General features: G+C 47.0%; 2 protein-coding genes across 2 annotated transcripts; one reads left to right on the forward strand and one right to left on the reverse strand.

Moving 5' to 3' along the window:
• Nucleotides 1-207: 207 nt before the first annotated feature.
• On the forward strand, nt 208-19,166 carry Blm (Bloom syndrome helicase). Its single transcript, XM_050176690.3, has 7 exons — nt 208-2,047; nt 2,258-2,899; nt 5,334-5,630; nt 6,722-6,904; nt 11,135-11,284; nt 14,307-14,675; nt 17,247-19,166. The coding sequence occupies exons 1-7, from the start codon at nt 329-331 to the stop codon at nt 17,703-17,705; spliced, it is 3,819 nt and encodes a 1,272-aa protein (XP_050032647.1). The 5' UTR covers nt 208-328; the 3' UTR covers nt 17,706-19,166.
• Nucleotides 19,025-21,761, reverse strand: aft (cap methyltransferase 2). The gene has a single exon (XM_050176700.3). It carries the CDS (start codon nt 21,354-21,356, stop codon nt 19,356-19,358), a length of 2,001 nt encoding a protein of 666 aa, XP_050032657.1. The 5' UTR covers nt 21,357-21,761; the 3' UTR covers nt 19,025-19,355.
• Between the last annotated feature and the right edge of the window lie 657 nt (nt 21,762-22,418).

The raw sequence follows: 22,418 nt of genomic DNA on the forward strand, positions 1-22,418 counted from the left end.
ACCAAAACATTACAAAAACATAAACAGACATACATTTTAATTGTTAATTAAATAATATTATTCTTTAAAATAACTTTTTCTTGCATTCGTTAATAAAGATACTGCAGTTTTATTGCTGTAAAACTTCCATAGAAAGCAAACAAGTGGGGCAGAATGCAGCGCCCCCACTAACTGTCAAATTTAAACGTTGTTTGGCGGGCACGCCTGGTGAACTAAACTACGGCGGTTCTAACATGTCAGCTGTGAATTAACTTGTGTACGCGTTGTTATAAAAGTTTTGTTTGTGGTGTGACTTGAAATACATAATGCTCGCGATTGTGTCGCGGAAATGTCTACGAGTTTACCGGATAATAACCTAGAAGATTGCAAGCGACGGTTTCAAGAACTCCGCGCCAAGTCGGTCGCCAGCGGAAAGTCGACGACCACCGCTGCGAAAAGCGCCGGATTCAGCTTTTACGACCTTCGAAAGTTGGTAGAACTCGTCGCGGAGTGCGTGACACCTTACGAGAATCCGTCGTCGCGCAACTTCAAGGCGAGTCCCTCCAAGCGACCGGCTTCGAGTGCGAGCCACAATGACGTGCGGCACGACGAGGACGTCAGCCGCGGCAACGATTCGGCGGCACACGAGTTCAAGCCCCCGCGATGCGCTGCCCTGGGCAGCAGCGTTGTCGCCCGAAAGACTGCGGGACAGTCGCCTCGTAAGCAGCGACCCAACGGTGCTTTCAAGTCTCCCAGGAAGGTTTCCGACGTGTTGCAGCAGTCGGAGGTGCAGCAGGTTTCGGAGACTCAGTTCCCGCCTAGCAGTCCCGAGTTCAACTGGTCCGACGCCGACGAACCCGAGTTCATCCACATTCCGTCCCAGTCTACACCCCCGGAAGACCGGACGACGGAAAACGGCGTTCGGAACGGCGACTGGGACGACGACGACGACGTCTTTGTTCCCCCAGCGCGACGCTCGCCGTCTACGCATGCCTTGAAGAGGACGTCCCCGAGCAAAGCGCGACTGTCAACTACTGCGGCTTGTCTGCTCTCGCCCAGCGGCAAGCTCGAAGCCTCCGAACTTCGGGAAATCGAACGAAGCGCGTTGTTGTCCAAACTGAACTTCCAGGCCGGCTCGAGCGACGCGCGGGCAGCGGCCTCGCTCCTGCAAGAGTACGACTACAAACTGTCGTCCCACATTTGCTCGGTCCTCGGCGAAGACAGGCAGCTTTCGAACGACGTGCTGTCGCTGCTCGATCTGCGCCAGAGGGTGTTCCGTCAGTTCCGGAAGGCATCCTGCAGCGGCGCCTCGCCGGTGAAGTCCAAGGCCAGCGCTGCGGCGACTTCGTTTAGCAGAGGTTCTCTGGGCAGTCGGTTGGAAAAGCCTTCGGCTAGCGACAGATCGTTCCCGGCTCTTTCTGCGAGCTTGGGAAACGTCAGTGACCTGTCGTCGAAGCCCGGAAATTCTTCCAACACGTTTTCCGACAGCCCTTCTTACGAACTGTCACTCTCTCACAGACTGAAAAGACTAGGCGAAGAAACCTTTCACAAACCGTCGTCTTTGTCAACGAGTCCGAAACTTCAGAACGCGCGATCGGCAGATTCGTCGCTCAAGAATGCTTCGCATTCGCCCTACTTTGGCTCAAAACCCTCGACGAGCAAGGCAGCCGCGGTCTCGGACACGGAGTTAATCCAGGACTTTGATACCGAAGATGTGGACATCGGGATCGTTGAAGCCCAAACACAGGTGCAGAAGGACTCTGGCAACAACACTGGCACGACAGGGAAATTTATTGGCCAGTATCGAAATGACGGTACATTGGCAAAGTTCAAGGGCTTTGGGTTTCCTCACTCTGCTGAGCTGAGAGCAAAGTTTGCATCTGTGTTTGGCTTGAAGCTGTTTCGCCTGAACCAGCTGGAAGCCATCAACGCGGCACTGTTAGGAGAGGATTGCTTCATACTAATGCCAACAGGAGGTGGAAAGAGCCTCTGCTACCAGCTTCCTGCGGTCATGAGCGATGGTGTGACCATCGTCATATCCCCACTAAAGTCTCTCATTCAAGATCAGGTCAGTGGTTGGTGAGGCGTGCTCAGTTTGTTTTTGGTGGTTGAAAGTTTAGTTGCTTCAAATAAAAAGTTCTGTTTTGGCAGCTTGAAAGTCTAGTGGCTTATAACTGAAATTAAAGCTATGGGGTGAACCAAAAATGCTCAGATTTGCTTGAACAATCTGCAACTTTGAGTTATCGCGAGTTTACCTTTTCTCCATCATTGCTTTCAGGTCCAAAAACTGACATCGCTCGACGTGCCGGCAAACCACCTGTCCGGTGAAAGTGACAACGCCAGCGTGTACGCTGACCTGAGGTCGCTGCAGCCCCAGCTGCGGTTGCTCTACGTCACGCCCGAGAAGGTCAGTGCCAGCACTCGCTTGCTCGAAGCTCTGCAACGACTGCACGCCAACAAACACCTGACGAGGTTCGTCATTGACGAGGCCCACTGTGTCAGCCAGTGGGGGCACGATTTCCGCCCCGACTACAAGCGTCTGAGCGTGCTGCGTGAGAAGTTCCCCGGTGTTCCCATGATGGCTCTGACCGCGACGGCGACGCCTCGGGTCCGCATGGACATTCTCCACCAGCTTGGAATGCAGGACCCCAAGTGGTTCCTGCAGAGCTTCAACCGTCCGAACCTCTGCTACGAGGTCTGTCCCAAGACGGGCAAGTCGGTTGTCAATGACATCGTCGAGGTCATCAAGAAGAAGTTCAAGCGCCAGAGTGGCATTGTCTACTGCTTCTCGCGAAAGGAGTGTGACCAGCTCGCGGACGATCTCTGCAAGGAAGGGATTGCATCTGTGCCGTACCACGCAGGGCTCACCGACAGCAAGCGAAACGATGTCCAGCGTCAATGGATTGATGACAAGGTTCAGGTAAATTTGGTCTCATCGGAGCCCTTTTTGCAGCGGCATACATAATTTTTAATCCCTCCTCTCTGTGTTTTATTGTAATTCATTTGATGATCATGCCTGTGCTGTTAGAGTGTGATACGTGTGAAGCGTGTGCACAGATGCGATCTGTGGTTCAGAACATATGCAGCAGAGCCTGCATTATAGTGCTGAGCTTGCCTTTTATTTTTCTTTGTCTAATGCTTTTCGAGTGTTTAGGAGCCATTTGATGATTGACTGGATTTGTGACTGAGGCCTATTGTGTGTGCCATGGGAAAGTTCATCATGCGGAAACAAAGCCTTCTGTAATTTTTCAATGCCTGTCCAATGTCTCCAAGACAAGGGGCCATTTAGATGGCACAGGGGTTCTTTGGGCAGAGTTAGGGTAATTTCAAATTTCTCTCATTGTGTGTCATGTTCATGCAATGGAGCAGGCATGGAGCAGCAGCAGTGCCTGCCGGAAGTTGTTCGTGCTCTAACAACAATAGGTATAAAATATCTGGGAATGGGATGATAGGATGTACCACACAGTGGACCACTGGCTACCATGCATTGCAGAGTGACTGGGCCGGCATTGTAAATATATGAGGCTGTGGCCACCCGTGGTCATCCTGTGTACCATTCTCATGACTCGGCAACTCAAAAGCCGCACCGTAACTCAGAAGCTTGTTGGCAGAATCGGGTGCCGCATTGCAACAAATGGCACCAACCTAACATTGAAGGGGAATCACTTTATTGGATATCAAGGTAGAGTAGGGTGAACCCACTAAAAACCCCGGGAAAGGCCTGACGAAAGTTGGTGCCCCCTACAAGAGGCATTGTCTTTGCAATCACTTAAATGGGCGCAGACAGTGTTATGGCAAGAGCAAGAAGTGCATTTGAGTGCGCCATTGGAAAAGGGAACAGAGAGTCTTTTATTTAGCATGTTCACTGCTACATCGGTCACCGATAGGTCATGACATTTATTCTTGCTTTGTGACTAGGCAGGGCCTTCCTGTAGTGTGTAAGTTAAGTAATGTCTTTGCTAGAAATCAGTGGAGAGGGAAAATTCTTGTTGCTTCTGATTTGATGCAACATCATACATGGTGCCATCTCTCTGCATCTTTAGGAAGTTTCAAAGGATCACAACTTCTTCACTTCCTGATGGGTCACTGGTGGGTCACAATGCACCAGAGGAATGGGACAAGTGACCCACTGGTGGGTCATCAGGCACAGGACTCGGGACTTCAGTGCGGCTGCAGTGAACATGTTAAGCATTCGTTACTGGCCGAAGCATCAACTGTGACCTGGCTTGTTAATAATTTTTAAAGCAGCTATTCTGCCAAACAATTTTTTTCATTTGTAGGGCTTTCTTGGAAAGTGCCAATTTAGGGCAGTTGGTGCATACTGGTGCATACCTGGTTAAAGATGTAGCAGCACTTTGGAACAAGACACACAATAGACAGTTAAAGAGAATTATTATGTGTTGGCTGCTGTTATGTTATATCAAGAAGTGGCTTTAGCTCGGAACCAACTCCGATTTCTACATTCAAATATATGTAACACGCAGCAATGCTCTCATTAGAATATTTCTCTACCAATTTTAATGAGGTATGTCACGTATAAGAAAGCTGGATTACACAGACTGTAGGATCCTAAAGAGCATTTTCATCAAAGCTCATATGTAACATGTAACTCATATTTGTTACAAAAAGCACAGAAAGTCGGTAAGTAAAAAAAGAAAATTGAAGTATGAAGGTTAAAAGTACAAAACTATGAAACAGCGTCTGCTAGAGCACATGAAGCTGACTTAGTTGTATGAGTTTGCAAGTTACATGAAATTGGTACAAAGTTCACTGGGGTGTTGAGAAAGTCTTGTTTTCACTTTAGTGAGATATATTTCAGAGTGTTGTATAATACATCAATTTTGTTTGCTTTCAATGTCTAAATGGGTGCTGCTTACGCAATTGGCGTAACATCATTTGTTGCTCAGAGTTGCAAACTTGATGTCTAAAGTTTTTTCTTTATTTAAAATTTTGCGATATTTAAACATTTTTTGTTAAAAACAGCGACAGCCTAAATAAAAAATTTGCTTCCCCGCAGGTGCTAGATTTTGGCATTCTCTCTTAAACGCTACAAACCTCATCAAATTTGGTGGAGTGGAGGCCGAACAAAATGGTTTCGCCCTTTCCACGTGTCTAGATAGGAACTGTTTTTTTCTTCACCTAAGCCGTTCTTTTATTCGTGTGCCAAAGCAAGGACGAAAGTTACCTTAAATGCAACTTGTGTGTTCCATTTCACATGAGCTCTCCCCGTGTACAAGCGTCGTCATCCGAAACACCTGCAGACGACTCCTCTGTGGTTGCTAGATGGGAATAACAAATAAAGAATTTGGTCTCTCTTCGTGCTCGAACCGGCACCATCGGAACCCACGTTGCAGGTCGTGTGTGCCACCATCGCCTTTGGCATGGGGGTCGACAAGCCGGACGTCCGGTTCGTCATCCACCACACGCTGCCCAAGTCCATCGAGGGCTACTACCAGGAGTCCGGCCGTGCGGGGCGGGACGGCCAGCGTGCCTCCTGCCTCCTCTACTACAACTTCCACGACATGCACCGCATCCGCTCCATGATCGACAAGGATGCCACGGCCAATGCGTCGGCCAAGCAGACGCACATCGCCAACCTGTGGCACATGGTCAACTTCTGCGAGAACCGCACCGACTGCCGGAGGGCGCAGGTGCGTGTGTTGGTTAGGTTGAGCACATGTGTCTTCTGCACCGTCTGGAGCGTATGAAATTCGATTTTACAGCGAAGCTGTTAAGGAGAGTATTGCAGCCATTTTTGTGTGGCAAAGGCCGGCATGTAGCCGCTTGCTCAGTACCAATCGGCAGTGCAACTTGTGTCAGTCATGAATTTTCGCTTTGAAAACATAATTATCAGTTATTACAAAATTACCTTGCATACACCTTGCACGAATAGACAGCATCTTTGTTGCATGCTTTTTCTTATCCAGTAATCTGCCTTTTCTGCTTCTTACGTTGTGTTTTACCGGCTTCGTGTTTGAGGTCAGCAAGGAGTTTGTACAGCTGTGGTGGCAAAGAGCGGTTGTTTGACCAGGGTGTCGGTGAGAATGCACAGGTGGCGTCGGTGATGAATCATCACTAAGAACATCCAGCAAATAGACCCTATGTACCTCCGATGAAGGCTGTGAAAATTTGGAGATATGGCTTTGCTGTCTTTGATGTGTCAGTTGCTCAGATGGGCGTACATCTGTGATGGATATTTTTGTACAGGCTGTATGCATGCTTCTAAGAAAAGAGGCACTCTATAGTATCATTAGCTTGTTGAGTTGGTGAAACGTGGCTGCATAAAGAATGCAATAAAGATAAACGGGCCAACAACTGCTGCAGTTGCAACTACATTTATACAGAAAAGAAATAGCTATATAGCGTGTATACACAGGTGCATTGTTGTTTGATGGGAAACAGGAAATCTGGGGTGGCTGCTGGACTGGTCGTAAAGGGACCTGCTTCCGCTTGGGGAATGTTTGTTGTGTTTGTCGGCTCTGACCATTCTCAGGAGGACACAGAGTCATGGTGGACTCGTTTTGCATTTAAATTGAGGTCCCCTTGATTTGTACCTTTCCGTCCCCCTGGCATTCCATATACAGGCTGCATCCTAGCATTTACTGCTCGATCAAGTTCCTGGCTCACAAGCTTAGGCCTATGCAGAAATTGTGGGACGTGTCGTTCTCTGTCATTTCTTTTTTCTTGTCTGAAGTTTCAGCTGGTTAACCATGTTTACCTTGCGCACATCTTGTCTTCGCAGGTTCTGCATTACTTCGGGGAGAATTTCGACCGACAGTTTTGCCGGCAGAACCGCCGTTTTGCCTGTGACAACTGCCTGGCGGAGACACGCTGGGTCACGACAGACGTCACCGAGGACGCACGAGAAGTGGCTCGATGTGTGGAAACCTTGAACGAGAGACGTGTCAATGTCACAGTGAATCAGGTATGAATGTAGAAATGTGCTTCTGCTGTTCATTAATTTCTTCGTTTCCTTTATTTCATCCATTTATTTCAGAAGTACAGTTCATAAATCACAAGTACAACACAAATTCACAACCAATAATCTAGAAAGCTTCAAAGTCTTTACTTTCGAGATCCCGAAGTAACAGATAGTTTTCACTATAGTGTAAGATGAATTTTTTAATGTTTTACCGTGCAAAATAGCAGCCAGAAAAACATGCTATATCATGTAGTGTCAGATGCGTCATGCAACAGTGTTGTGGCTAGAACTTGATGACTAACAAGGTAATTTAGATTTATTCAACCTGCCATGTGTGTTTCCTTCCTTGCAACGATACAAAAAAAAATCTTTATTCTTATTGAAAGTTTTCATTTGTGCTCTCGGGTATAACCCCGTGATATAACATGAACAATCAAGATGCATACCTAAAAGCTTAATTCTAACTAATGCCAACTGTAAGGAACAAACACTAAAGGCCCTGGAAGGAAGGCACATTAAGCACATTAGGCACAGCCAGAAATCCCCAGCAATACCAGCTCAAAAATTGAAACAGCGCTTTATTTATTGATTGATTTATTTATTGGTTACCTGCATCGCCCCGTGGGGCATTACAGCAGGGAGGTTACAGACTTGAATAAATACAGGAAAAAATTATTTCAATGCGTGGAAAAAAGCATCATTTTCTGTGATGTATACAATGCTCGATGGCAAACTGTTCCAATCTCGAACAGTTTTGACAAAAAAGGAATACCGGAAGACGTCACCCTTACAAGAATATTCCCCTACCTTTGAACAGTGGTCAAGTCACTTAGATATGTAGTGTGGTGCCTGGATATATTGTTTGCGGTTTATACCTGTTTTAGAATAATAAATATTGTGGAAAAATTTTAATCTGATACGCCTTCTGCGATCCTTCAGCTCTTGCCATTTAAGTTTGCTTTCTGTCATGCTAAGCTGCTGGCTATAGTTACCAAGAACAAACCTAACTGCCCTGTTCTGGATTTTTTCTAATTTATTTATAAGCTCAGATGTGTGTGGGTCCCAACAAACACACCCATATTCAAGTATTGAATGTATATGACTGAAATAGCTTAAATATGCTTAAGGCATGTTCAGGTTAATATGACGGAGGCTGTACCTTATGTATATTTGCCATGATGCCTGCCATGGTACTTGCCGTGGCATATTGGGCATCTGCATACAAATACCTGTATATCTGACTGCGTGACTGGTCTAAGCAGATGCAGGTTGCTTGGCTGCGATTCTCTGCAACATCATCGCATCTTCAAGATTGCGTGTGTGCTTCATTCAGCTAATGTGACCTCAAAGACCTAGCTAGCTGGAGAAGTGAACTTGATTTCAGAGTGTGTGTGTAAGTGCAACAGGTTTTTTTTACGCAGCGGTGTCAGCAATCATTGTAGCAGATAAGTCCATGAATGCAACTCCGTTGTGACAGTCGTGTTCCTGCCACTAATTCCTATGTTCCATATGTAGCCCAACAAATTGGACAAAGACTGACTCTAAAAAAAAGTATAGCTGATTGATATTTACAAATTTATTGTTGTGAAGGGCAGTTCAGAGCTTGGCTGCTACTGTTACAGAGCAATGATTTGTGCAGCATTTGGTACAAGGGCATGAGCTCTTGCTGTGGGGCATGAACAATTTGATGTGACAGAAAGGTGTCGGTAATTGTCATTGGTTATGAACACACATTGGTGTGTTGTGGTGCATGCTGACATAACCCTGTTGTCCTGTGTGGGCTGTTTGACTGAAAACAATATTAGTGTCGTCATCCTGCTGTCACCTTAGTTGTCTCACTTAGCCTCAGATTACGTTTGTTGTTTCTCCGACCACGTACGGTTAAGGCTAAAAGAGGGCCCCTTCTTTGATGCTATTAAGATGATACAGGCAGACTCGCGCTTTGGTCTTGTTGCCGAGTGTGACCTACAGGGGACATGATTAACTATCCGAAAAGTTGAATCAGCAGCAGGTGGCAAAATGAAAGAATTCAAATCTTTTTCAAGTTCAATAAAGAAATCTTAAAGAAAAACATTTTTGACCTTGATAGACAGTGCCATGTAATTGCCATGTGATGCCGTTCTGAACTCACAAAGCAGACTGCGGAATGTGGGTGTGTGACATGTCACAAAACAAGTGGGAGCAGATGGCTTTGCTGTGAAAGCTGCATCAACCACAAAAACAAAATTGTGGTAAGACAGCTTCATGCCTGGAGAAGCAGTAGTGCTGCCTGCTAATTTTCTTGTGTTTTCAAGCTTTTAGTAATCGCTGCAGCTGGGAGGGGGGGGGGGGGTTGAGTTAACTGAAGCAGAGCAATTTCACTTTCAAATTAAACAAGTTTCCTTCCTTCTTAAAGTATGGTTTATCACTGGGGCTTTCCAGTGCGTTCGAATTAAACGAAAAAAACTGATTAACCGAGGTCGAATTAATTGGAGTCGGCTGTGTCACTATTCAGTACAAGGTAACGCAGTCAACTTCCGTTAAATCGACTTTGACAGGACCGACATAATTGATTGAATTATCCAGCGGGGCGAAATAAACGAGAAACATAAATAAAATGTCAAAACGCACTACCGGTTCATTTGGCAGTATGTTTGCCAGAGTCTAACACGCCCCCAAATCAAACGCGTGCCCACTTTATCTGCATCTGAAGTAGAATATTAACGTAGAAATTACATTAAAGCTGATGAACAAGGTAGAAAGTGAATGCGCAACTGATTTTTTTAGCAAATATGTGCTGCATAAAGGCGGCCGGTTTCTTAAAGTCAGCTTAGCCGCAATACACTGTTGTTTAGCGGTAAAGCCTACTACAATTGCTGCGAAGGTGGTTTGGGTTTCGTATTCATAAATTACACCGCGCAGGCAGCTTTCGGCCCAATCTTCCTGAAAAAAAAAAAAAGTTCGTGCGTTAGAATAGCATAAATACCGTAATTAGACATTGTGAACTACAGTTACTGTTTGAAAATCTTCCTTGGTCAGGCCGACAATAGGTGTTTTTGACAGGAGAGGTGACGTGTTTGTAACACAGTCACTGTCCTCTAAGCTTCGCCGAGCCAGGCACTGCCACTAAAAGGGTCGCTACTGGGGTCAGCACAGGCGTCATGCACGTGCGTGCTGACTGGCCAAGTTCGAATTATCTGGCGAAGGTCAGTTTTAGGATTGAAATAATGAAAGCTTGGGTATATAGAAATGCATGGGCACTGACCCGGGACCTTTGGTCTGGCTCGAATTAACCGTAGTCGAATTAACGGAAGTCTACTGTAGTTGATCAAGTAACGGCGAGCTTTTACTTTTTTATTATTCTAGAATTTGCACTCGTAGAGCAAGAACATTCTAATTATAAGTGGACTCGTGGCTCTCTTTCAGACGTGAAGCATGTGCAAGTACTAGTTAAAAGGCTGCGATGGCTGCCATTCTGGCAATATTATTTTAAAATCTCCTTGTGTCAGACTTAACCTGAACAATCAAAGTCCACGTCTAGCAGCTTAATTCTAACAAACGTAGGCTGTAAGCAGCAGACAGAAGGCTTTTGAAGGAAGATGTATTAAGCTAGCGGCTTTAATGCATACCAACCAGAGTCACTTGTGGCGTGCTTGGGTTAAGTGTGTGGTGTCTCAATCGTGCTCTTGGGACAAAGGAACGACAACACAGTGGAGCAAACAACCACAAGGGCATTTGTTATGCCTTTTATACAGTAAGGTCAGCTGGCTGAATTACTACGAATGGAACATGCCGATGGGCATGCGAGAATTCACGGAAATCCAGCTCACCGTGACAGGGCTTCGAGTGAATACGTTTGCCCCCATGCTGGACACCAGACGCTTTCAAAGGATTGTGTTTGTCCATCCCGGTGCCCCACCCTGAAGCCTCGCGAGACGGTCCCACAGGACGAGCCTACAGGCACGCGACAGGTGTCCGTACACTCAGGCAACCCCAAGCCAAAGAGGTAGAGGCTACTCCCTTTTGCACAGAGTAGCCCCGGTGTTAGGTGGCGTTGGCAGCTCAACGCTCGTGCTATCTCTCGTGGTGTTGTGCAGCTACACCTACCGCCTGTGGTGGTAGAGTGGCCAAGCCAGATTACAGCAGACGCGAGAGGCATGCGGGGAAAACATTATCGCGGGACACGTGAGAGCCAAGCATCCCCACAAGTGTAATGGAGGCTGTACATCCCTTCCCATTGTACTTTTTGTGCAGCTCGTGGACATCTTCAAGGGCGCAGCGAACAAGAAGATGAAACTCCAGAAGCTGGATGCCCTTCCGCTCCATGGCCGGGGAAAGAGCTACCAGCGTAACGACGCCAACCGGTTGGTCCGCCGACTGGTCCTCGATGGCTACCTCAAGGAGGTGCTTGTCTCTCATGTTGTCTTCCTTTGCTGTCATTCCCTCAATACAATATTGTACTGTTGAACGTCAATGTAGTGAACATGTACGTAGAAAATTATCTGATATAACAAAGTAAGCCGAAATCTTGGTTGGCTGTTATTTTAGCTGTTTTAGTTGGCCTTTCTCTAACTGAAAAAGCAAGATTTGAGACAATAGCTATTACAGTGAAGAACATGGTTCAGCTCCATTATAACAGAGTTGCATTCGGCACAAGAATGCCTTCGTTGTATCTTCAGTTATCTTTTTGTTTGCTTTAATTTCTGTGTGCCTTGTTATTTCTACATTTCCCTTGAACATAACTATTACTTCCCCTTTGCTTTGTCTGTCTTCATATGGTTAGAAAAATTTAGCCCCTTGGATCTCATGATTCTCCTTCGTTATTCTTGATAATCATTGAAACATATTAAGTTTACTTTGTAATATTCGATAATTGGTTATCTCAGTGTTCATTATATTTAAGTTTGGCTCCATTTTTCTGCTTGCAGCAGCTCAAGATATTTATTGTGGTAGCAAAAATCTCAAATATGCTGCAAGAGAAACTTGAAAGGGCACATTCTGGACATGCCCTCGCGCCCTGGCCAGTAGCTTCGGCTTGCCTGGCCTGCAGTCGGCAACTTAGTGTGCCGATCCTGTGTGATCGCATCGAGGGCATGGCTGCATATCAACGGCAGTGCCTGTTTATTGTAATTTAGCATTTCTCCCGTGACAGCACAGAGGAAAACTGGCTTTGGGAGAGCGCCAACGAGGCGAGCTTGTCAAATGATGAAAATGGCAGAAGTGACATCAAAGACTGTATAAGTGTGCATTTCTGGCTGGCTGCTAATGGTTGTCTATTCTGGCCAGAAGTCTGAGCATAGCTTGAGGTTTCCGTGAATAGCCATAAGCCTGTCTTTTGTAAGGCCCACAGCCTGTGGAAAAAAATCGGGAAATGGAAGCGCAGGCCTCACACAGGTAGATACTTGTTAATTTTGTGTTGGTTGTGAGTTCACTATAACAAGGTTCGACTGTATTGAGAAGTTGCCCAGCATTTTTCAACAAGCATCACTGAGGGCACAGTGATATGTAGGAGGAATATCATTAATGTGCAAATGAAATGCTAAGCAAAGGCGCTATTAGAATAGTGTTGAAAGAGTTTTATTTAAGAAAGCTAGTAGTTATTGAGAGAGATACAACTAGGCATGGAACGGTTCCGTTCAGTCACGGAGTGCACTATTGACTGAGTTCATTGCAAAGGCAGCGTTGGTAGCGTTGGGCACATTTTGAAAAGGCTGACATTTAGTTAAATTTTTTATATTTTTAGTGATTGCTGGCTGAGCTGATAAGTCAGTTGTCTTCACTCATTCATTTACCTGCATATTGCTGTGCACCATTGCTTTAACCTTTTCCTGGTATTTGCTTTTGCCACATTATCACTGTTACCAAGTTGTTGCTCAGTGCAGGGCGCGCATAAAATTAGCAACGTCGTTGAAGTTTTTGAACGATGTTTCTCATTTTATGCCGAAGGAGATGTCTGTGATCAGGCCGGGCGTTTATCACGAAGTGTTGCAGGTGCTCAAATGTATTCGAGAACCATTCGTCAGTCTGGAATGTACGGTGAGACACGTATAAATATTAGGGGTGTGCTCATACCGAGTAGTAGATATACAATCAAATATCACATCGAATCAAGGAAGAAGAAAGCCGAATATATAATCGAATAGAAGAACATTTTTCACAAAATTTAATGCTTACAAATTTTGTGCAAGAAGATATTGCGCTGCACCTGCTCAGGAGTCTCCTAACATTGCATAGCAAGAATGTAGCAAGCTATCAGTAACTTAGGTACGTGGAAATCAAGTTACATGGTAAGGTCTACTCAGTTATTAAAGAGAACACCAAATTAGCAGGCCTGCACTGATTACAGCTCAGTTTTAGTAGATGAAGATCTGGAAAATATTTTTTTTAGCAATAAAATTTCTGTTCAACAGAATCAAGTGCTCTTTTTTTTTTCTTTGAAACTAATGAATTTGTGACATTCTGTTGTGCTGAATAACAATGAGGTTCCCTCAGTTTAATAGTGGACCTGTGTTTCGTGGCAATAATTTATTTATTGCATAGAAAGTTTTGCTGTCCAGTGTTTCTCCAAAAAAATACAGAAGAGCGATGCCAACTTTACAGCAGGTTGGTTATCGTAATGCCAGTCTGCATGACCGACGAAAGGGCCGTGCATTCTGCAACCCGATCACTGCTCCACACGTAACCGGCACTGACGGTAAAGAGGAGGTGCCGTCGGTGCCTTATTGTCAGGTTCGATATGATTTGCTGCCTGTCAGAGATTCTGAAATCTGGAGGGCCCCAGCAAGTTCGCGCAGCGCCTCTTCGTTCGTTCGCCGTGTGTGCAAATGCGTGCAATCAGGTCATGCCGCTTTCATGCCTGCAGTGTAAATACAAAGCTGTAGTCCTGCGATGGGTTGCTCGAAGCTACAAAAAGAGGCTGATGTGCGTCTACAAACGGTGTCGGGAATGAGAGGCCGCCGTACGCTCCGGCACAAAGATGGCAGCCGTGTACAACTTTGTTGCCATCTCGTGCGCTCGCTTTCGTTTGGGAGGCCAATGGTCGGCTTTCTCAGTGTCGCGCAGCTGCTGCGAACAGATCTGCGTCGATCTGCGGTGGCACACGTGACATGTGGCACCGCACGAGTTTCTGCACCGAATGTTTTGAATATTCAAAGAAAAGTGGGGTGGAACATACCCAGTGTGTCCCCTCTGGCTACGCCACGCCTGGCTGTGCTACTGAATGTGACCACAGCAGCGTGGTTGTAGAAAGCGAAGCGTGATTAAAGCTTTAGTTAATTAAAGCATTGGTTGATCGATGGCACCGCTCTGTTGTATTTTGTGCCCACAATCAGTGCGGCGATAATAATGAGAAGGAAAACTTAAAAAAACTGATGATGCTAGTACGCAGTGATGCTGTTCTCCAAACACAGTTTGATTAACCCCCTAGGTCATCACCATGAACTACCTTGAGATGGCCGTGTCCTACCTGCGGCCCGGCACCAAGCTACCCCAGCTTCTGTCCGGCTCGGCACGAGTAATGCTCTCTATCGAGAAGAAGTCACGGCCTTCCGAGACGGCTTCGCGTGCCGAGGAAGCTGCAGCCGAGCCAAGCCGCCTCAATCCAGAGATTGTGAAGCTTACCGAGGCATGCCACCTGGAGCTGGTGTCCATTGTCAAGGCACTGGCTTTGGCCAAGAACACACACTACAGCAACGTCATTCATATAGACGCACTGCACGGCATCGCCGAGAACCTACCGACGACTGCGGAGGCCATGTTGCAGGTTCCGCACATGACCAAAGCTCTGGTTGACAAGGTAGGCCTTCTAAAGGACCTTGTTGTTGGGCAAGTTGGTGCTGTTTACTGCATGTTCTTTGTACACTCTGTCTGTGAAAAGCAGACATTGTACAACACGTACGACGCTTGTGTGTGTCATGTTTGCTGTGCAGTGTTTGCTTTTCGGGTCGTACAAGGAATGTACGATTAAGTAGTCCTCATTGAGTACTTGCATGTTGTGGCAAATATACTTGCCACCATAGAGTTTTCTCCAGAAATTTATTAGAGGGAGCTCCGGTGCTATTGTCTATGGTTGCTGCGAGCATGGTCGTTTCACCAGTATAGAAATTATGCTTAGTGCACGAATTTGTTGAAGCTTCATCTCACTTGAAATGTCTTTGTGGCTCTGCAAATTAAAATTTCAATTGAATAGCTACCTCATGAATACAACGATTCGCAATAATCCTGCAGGTGCGTAGAGTCTGATTGCCTTCTGCATCTAAAGATATTGAATTGCTTCAAAATTTAAGCCGATAAAGGTAAATAAAGCAAAGTAAGCAAGACGCAAGAACGTTTGAAGCCATGAGCATGAAGGTCAGACGAATGTTCGGACAGGATCAGTAGAATCTTGTTCAGACATTTTCGAAAAAGAATACGAGAAAAGATGTGATAACCGAGAAAACGTACAACCCGAAGTCACTAAAATATTCAGCAGACTCAACTGTAGACAACATCTACGTAAGGCGAAGCTTTGCGCGAAGCGTTCCAGCACGAGATGTTGAGCTGGTGGGGACCAAGCAGCCCGAGATGCACTTTGTAGTTTTCACACGAAAATGAAATAGTGCTAATGGGCAGCACTAAAGTACAATACCACCAGAGTGAAACACGACACTCACTTCGTGCCACCTGCAGCAGGGAATGGTGGCGCTTGTAGTACGCTTACAGCGGCACTATGCCACGCGCATTGTAGGTGGCGACGCTTACTGCACTTGGGTTCGCGACGATAGCCGTGAATGCAACTTGTGATGACCCGCAAGGCGATTTGCTGGTAATGGAAGAGAAAACTGAGTGTGTGCTGGCAATTTTATGACACGGGCGGTCTAGTACTGTGGGTAAGCTACCATGGCTAGTGCCCACCACTCTTGATCACACATGGCTTGCTCCTTTTCTTGTACACACAGAATCTAGCGGCCGGAAAACGTATTATACTGTCGGAGTTTGGCGTCTTACCGAGCGTTGGTGTTGAAAGCTTGTGTTTTCTGGCAAGTTATGAACCAATAAAAAAAAAGTACAACTGTAGTGGGTCATTTTTTGTGTTCCCGATTGCGAACCTTGGCACTCGAAAATCGTACGAAACAGGATCACATCAACAAGGTTCTGCTGTACTAACCACCATTTCCGCGCTGGCTGAATGATGGCGGCACCTCAATTCCCTATAGTAATGTTAGTGGGAAACTGTGCCTGCCACGTCCTAGCAAGCACCGAGTTTACTACAAAAGTTACTAGGGGGAAATCTGGCTCTAGTGTCGGCAGGAGCTGCAAGTATCGCAGTTTATCCAGCATGAGAATGATGGTTATATAGTAGGCGGATCTGCCTAAGCTCATATCCATGCCACATGGATTTGGTTAATGCCGTTAAAAGCGTAAGGCCTTATGTATCTTGATGCCATTAAATTTCGGTTGCCACCATACGCTCATACTTAACACTGAACATTGCGATGGCAATAGCTGCAGTGAAACAGTTAAAGTGGCTTGCAAATCGTAATACAATAAAAAGAAATGATTTGGGGATCAAGCGTTTAAGAAATGGCGTGAAAAACATTAATAGGGGTATTTTATGTGGTTTACTTCATGCATGTCATTTTTGCACCCAGCCACAAGCTGTTTGAAGCCAAGCTTTCGATTCATTCATGGTCCAGTGAGTTGTGATGGTTGTGAGAATGCACTATGCCATGAGAAAAAGAGCTCTTTTTAAAAGAAAGTGAAGAATACATCATAATTGTTTTCACATTGGGAACGAGAGTACAATGCTCACGGATTGAAATAGGACACGGAGCATTTAGTACAACCCTACGTATGTGCAAAGTACGCGAGAGCACAATGTCATGTCGCTAGGAATTTGGTCACCAAAGGTGACGAGGGCTCCGATGTAAGTGTACGCGCCAGAATTACGTCGATGTGACACAAACTGCAGCCGGTTGAAGCGAAAGTATGTACATTACTTAGCCCTAAATTGACGCGTTTCATTCCGTGAGCACTGTACGCATTTGATGGCCAAGTGGGTTACGAGTACGCACTGCGCCACAAATGGCATTAAGTTTTAATGCCACTAAGCATTTCCATGTGGCATCCCGCGAATGGCATAAAAATTTAAGGCAATAGCAAGTTATGTCATTTTCTGTGCCCTTGTGGCACAGGTTTTACTCACGTTCAGTTACTCATGTTCTCATGTCATGGGTGTTAGCTATTTCAAGGTCTCTTTTACAGCCCTTTAGTGCGTTTTGGCTCAGATAGTGCATTTCGGTTAACTAATTCAACTTAAAATGATGTTTTGCTGTGTCTACTCGACAACCATATTGAACCAGTTTCCTGCGCTCCTTCTTCATTCTAGTACGGAGCCCAGCTGCTTGAGGTTACAGAACGCTATGCAGCCGAAAAGATGGTCATCGAGGCAGAGATGGCTGACGCGGAGAATGAAGCCCAAAGCGATTTCTTGCATCCGCAACCGCCATCGGACTTTACCACAAGTGCTTCGCCCAGCACGTCGCGAAAGCGCAAAACGTGGTCCGGAGGTGGCGGTGGTTCGCCGGGAAAGCGTGCTCGCACTTTCTACAAAAGGAAGACGGGTTTCGGTGCCAAGTCGCAGAACAAGTACGGCCGGCAAGGAAAGCGAAAGACGGCCGGAAAGGGAGCTGGGAAGTCAACGGCCAAGGCGGTAGGAAGGTCGGCTGGGAGTTCGTCTTTTCAAGGCTCACTGAGCGGATTTGGAGCACTCTCCATGCCAAAGCCGATGTCGGGCGTCACGAAAAGCCGTTCGTTTCTTGCCAAGCCGCGTGTTGTAGAAATATAAGCCCTTGGTCGTTGGTATGTGAAGCTGCCACTGAAACTCTATGAGGCAAGCTACAAGTACCTCAACATTGTTTGTAAATACTATAGTATTGTTTTGTGTACATATCCACAATTCTGGCTCTGTTTTTTTGTTGAAGTGTTTCTCTTTTTGTACGAGGACAATTAGTGTGGTGTAGTTATGGCATATTTAAGGACAGAGTTGAATAAATAACTCTCACAGCAAGAGTAATTTTTCGGTGAGACCAAAGCAGTGTGCTATGTGGACAAAAGACTTGAGCAACTATATTATCAAGAATTGTCTAGTTTTCTTAGCAGCGGGGGAATTAGCCCCACTTTGCTCCGAAACTGCCAATGCTTCGTTATCTTAAACAATACCCATTTGTAACATACTGCCAGTGTTTTTAAAGGTTTTTAACCATGGCTTTTAAACATGTCTACGTTGTTGCATTGTGTTTAACTGCAGCATTAAGAGGCAACCACACGCACAAGATATTCAAGCGATGCGATGGGCAGACTTTGCTGCATTGGGGTGTGGGTCAACCACATGGACATAACATAAAAAAAAAAGTGGCGAACATTTTTATAGTTACCTGATGAAGAACAGTCATAGGCTCTTAAATAAAACTGCCACTTAAATAAATGTGCCACTAGACCAAAGTTCCAAAAGGGTGTGCTATGTCTAGCTTTAATACATTTTCATCACCAGTGAAAAAATGCTCAACATCGCCAACATTACATGCTCTAATGTCGCCTGGTTCCTGTGTGGCATCATGGGCTTAAGTCTGAGAAACAAGTGTCACTTTCTGCAACAGGTCTGTGAAGGCCAAACTTGTTGCTTGTGGGAAGTTTGCTACCGAGGTAGTTGGTACATGAACTGTTTGAAAATCGCATGCGTATGCTTGAGCTGTTACTGGCTGCTACACCTACAGAGTTTCCTACTGAAATTACTAGAGGGTGCTCTAGTGCTGCATTTGTTCAGCTTCTCTGGCTCTTGCACCAATAGAACCAAATATCATCAATTGTTCAGCTACCATAATGATGATCGATTTGTCTAATCTGCATGCTTGTGGCATCAAACGTTCTTGTCGCATTATTTTTCAAAATGTAGAAGTAATATGTTTCTAAGCACATGAATGCACCAAACTTCCCCACATGTCAGTACTCATTGCAATTACTGTAAATATTTATTGCAATAGCTGAAAGTGATCAATTCTCAATACATACGATTGCTCACAGAGATTAGAACTGCTGCTTAGCTTCTACAATCCTGCTACGGATAAATTTGCAATCTTCACAGTGAAGTACTCCAAGATGCCCAACGACGATTCTGTACACCATTTATTAACGACAAAAGGATGCACACCAATGACTTGTTTATATGTTCCCAGTGATGGGCTGCTATTAAAAAATTGTTAGGCCTGTTGGCTAAAACATTGCCACACTGCCTAATACATATTTTGTATGTCGTGTGTATGTTACTGGTACAACGAGCCGTATGTTCGACGTGTCCCGACAGGTACTACTACAGGGATGCTGAACACAGTCGGTACAGCGCACGCCTGACACACACACATCCTGTGCATTTAGTTCACAGGCACACACAAAAGCGCATACGCATATACCTAACTAGTCACAGGGCATTTGGCAACTGTCAAGCAGAGGCGAGAACAACAGACACGAACTCATGCAGTATGCTGTCGTTGATGGACCTGAGAAACTTGGTGAACTTTGTGTCGCACAGCATGGGCAAGGGAACGACCTCCAGTACCGTCGAAGCGGCATCAACTTCCACGGCCGTAATTCTCGCAAAGTACTCGAGCAGTGTATCTGCACAATCGAGGTCGACGTCCGAGAATGTCCACAGCGGCCATGTTCCCGGGACATCCGAAAAGGTCACCGTCGCGGTCTTGAAGAGACTGGTGAGGAGATAGAGCACACCGGCCGAAAATCGGCTCAGCGTCTCTCGGAACCTGACCGCCAGCTGGGTCCCGAACTCCAGCTGGGACACTGCATTTGCAATGTCCGCGGCCGACCTTGCGTTGTCCTTGCCACAATCCACAAGAGACACGTTTGAGGTATCCACTCTCTCGACCAGGTCATTGGCAGCGTCGATGGAGTCGGAGAGCCCGAGCATAAGGGCCATGTCGAGCAATGCAGATGAGCAGAACTTGGAGAGACCCGGAACTTTCCCGTACCTCTGGCCGGTGCGGATCCAAGACGCTTGTGGAGCAATCCTGTCTGACAGCGCTCTGCGGAAGGTTGGTTTGTGGGAGACATTCGCGAGGGGTATGGTGTCGAGCATTTTCTGCAGTTCATCAACATGCTTCTTCCACCAGTCGCTGCGTCCATTTCGCTCACTAAAGCTAGCTACGTTCCAGCCGCGGCATCGTAAGAGGAATGCGCTTCCGCCCTGCAACAGAGGCAGGGGCGGCTGGTCGACATGTTTGCATTCGTAACGTTCAATGTAGAGCGAGGCCACCGTGTCCTTCACGCTCTGCAGTCTCAGACAGCTAGGTTGGTCCATGTCGTTTTGAAACCAGCAGATGTTCTCGCGGATGGTCCGCTCCTGGAGGTCCTTAAAGTATCGCGCGCACTTTTCGACCTGGCCCACGAAGCTGGCAGGCAGGTCTTCGACGCTGGACACGCAGAAGGCCCGCCTCTGCGCGACCAGTTTCGTCAGGGCAGCCACGTGATCGCCCGCGAGCGCCTCCTTGCGGAAGGACTTGCAGACGACGTACACCTCGGAGTTGCCGGGCTTGCTACACACGGGCTTCTTGACGTGCACCTGCCGAAAGACGCAGTTGAGCAGGTACAGCAGCGTGACGGACGGCCGCTCGAAGAAGGTGAACATCTTCAGGACGAGGTGGCCGCCCTCGGCGAGCAGCTTGAGAGCCGCCACGACTTCCGCCGCGTGCAAAGGAGCCACGGTCGACTCCTGCTCAGCGGGGTCGTCCTGGCAGTCGACACTGCCGTCTGCCGTGACCAGGTGGAAGCCGCCGGCGTCGGCACCACCTCCTTCGGGGGAGAAGGTCTCGAGAAAGCGCTCGACCCTGAACTCGGGCGACATCACGTCCCCCGTCTGGTCCTGGCCGAAGTACCACCGGTCGAGCGTCATGAAGATGAGCCGGTCGTCGGTGACGGTCGACTTGAAGTCGTTGCCCTCGTAGTACGGGTTCAACGTGTTGGCGAACCACGTCCAGTTGTCGCTTCCGCCGCGGTCGTCCTCGTCAGCGTCCGCGGCCGCCGAGCGCAGGTAATGCTGCAGGGCGAGTATGAAAGCGCCGGGCGCCTCGCACAGGTGGAAGGAGCGCAGCGGGACGGTGCCCGCCAGGTCGTAGTCGTGGAGGAGCTGGAAGAACTTGCACCACGCCTGCGTGAGCAGCTCGGGCGCGGCGCTCTGGCGTACGCGGTTCATCACGTTTCCGGCGCGATTGGTCCACGTCGTGTGCCGTCGCCAAGCTATGGGCTCCATGTCGTTCAGCAGGCTCTTGGTGGCGTTCAGGTTTCGCTTCTCCTGCTGCAGCACCGGCAGCGACCAGTTGGCGTCCTCGTCGGCGCAGACGCGGGTCGGGTCGGGCGGACGCCATGCAGACGAAGCTTGGAAAGTGAACTGCCGGTAAAAGAGCTGATCGGCTTCTTCGTAGACGGACATTGCTCGCTCTTGGGGCGTCGAGCAGTTGGTGCCGACCGCGGCGCTGAGGGCTACATCGAAACCTTTAAAGCTTAGCGATATGAAAGGACAGTTTCTGGCGATTTACTCCTCCTGCATCTCGTAGCTTTTCAACTTGTAAGCACGCCAGAAATGTACCGTGAACAGCTTTCCTTCCTCCATGACCGTAAACAAGCTCAGCTTCTTATCGATTCAGCCAAGCCGCATGCGGTAATGCTTGCGTCGGAATATTAAACTGAAAGTATAGATTTTGTACTAATGCTTCTAGCTTAAGTTAGTGTGGTTAAAGTCAGTCTATTTATTGGTAAAGTTAACGTCTTCTCACAGAAGTTAAGAGGCCGCCAAATTTAGAAAGGCCGTGACTGGTGCTACCGGGGCACAGCAGACGAAAGGACGAGACGCACCTTCCCCATTCTGCCACTGTTACCTATACGTAACACTATCGTACTCTTACTACAGTGTTATAGAAGATTTTCTTCCTTCTATACACTGTACTCTTACATAGAACCCCTTACTTAATCTTTACTTTTCTTTTGTTTACTGTTCTCGTTTTACGCTTTTGTCCAACACTTCCGGTTCCGTCGTTAGGCGCGCGAAGTTTGAACGAACGTATCTGAGTTTTCTTTCGCCCCTTTTCTCCCTAGTTACGCATTGTAACTGCGCCGTACATAGTTCTACGATAACATAGCACGTCTTTTTTGTTACAAACTTCACTTTTACCCCTGTTTCGTTATTATACACGCAATCATCATCAGCCTAGTTACGCCCACTGCAGGGCAAAGGCCTCTCCCATACTTCTCCAACTACCCCGGTCATGTACTAATTGTGGCCATGTTGTCCCTGCAAACGTCTTAATGTCATCCGCCCACCTAACTTTCTGCCGCCCCCTACTGCGCTTTCCTTCCCTTGGAATCCAGTCCGTAACCCTTAATGACCATCGGTTATCTTCCCTCCTCATTACATGTCCGGCCCATGCCCATTTCTTTTTCTTGATTTCAACTAAGATGTCATTTACCCGCGTTTGTTCCCTCACCCAATCTGCTC

The sequence above is a fragment of the Dermacentor andersoni genome, chromosome 8 (assembly GCF_023375885.2).
Source record: "Dermacentor andersoni chromosome 8, qqDerAnde1_hic_scaffold, whole genome shotgun sequence".
Classification (NCBI taxonomy): Eukaryota; Metazoa; Arthropoda; class Arachnida; order Ixodida; family Ixodidae; genus Dermacentor; species Dermacentor andersoni.

What these genes read in the sequence shown, in the direction of transcription:
- aft (XM_050176700.3), bottom strand. Translation starts at nt 21,356, where the DNA reads ATGTCCGTCTACGAAGAAGCCGATCAGCTCTTTTACCGGCAGTTCACT.
- Blm (XM_050176690.3), top strand. Translation starts at nt 329, where the DNA reads ATGTCTACGAGTTTACCGGATAATAACCTAGAAGATTGCAAGCGACGG. An exon ending in CCGACTGCCGGAGGGCGCAG is followed by an intron (nt 5,631 to 6,721) that starts GTGCGTGTGTTG and finishes TTGTCTTCGCAG; the next exon opens with GTTCTGCATTACTTCGGGGA. An exon ending in TCAATGTCACAGTGAATCAG is followed by an intron (nt 6,905 to 11,134) that starts GTATGAATGTAG and finishes CTTTTTGTGCAG; the next exon opens with CTCGTGGACATCTTCAAGGG.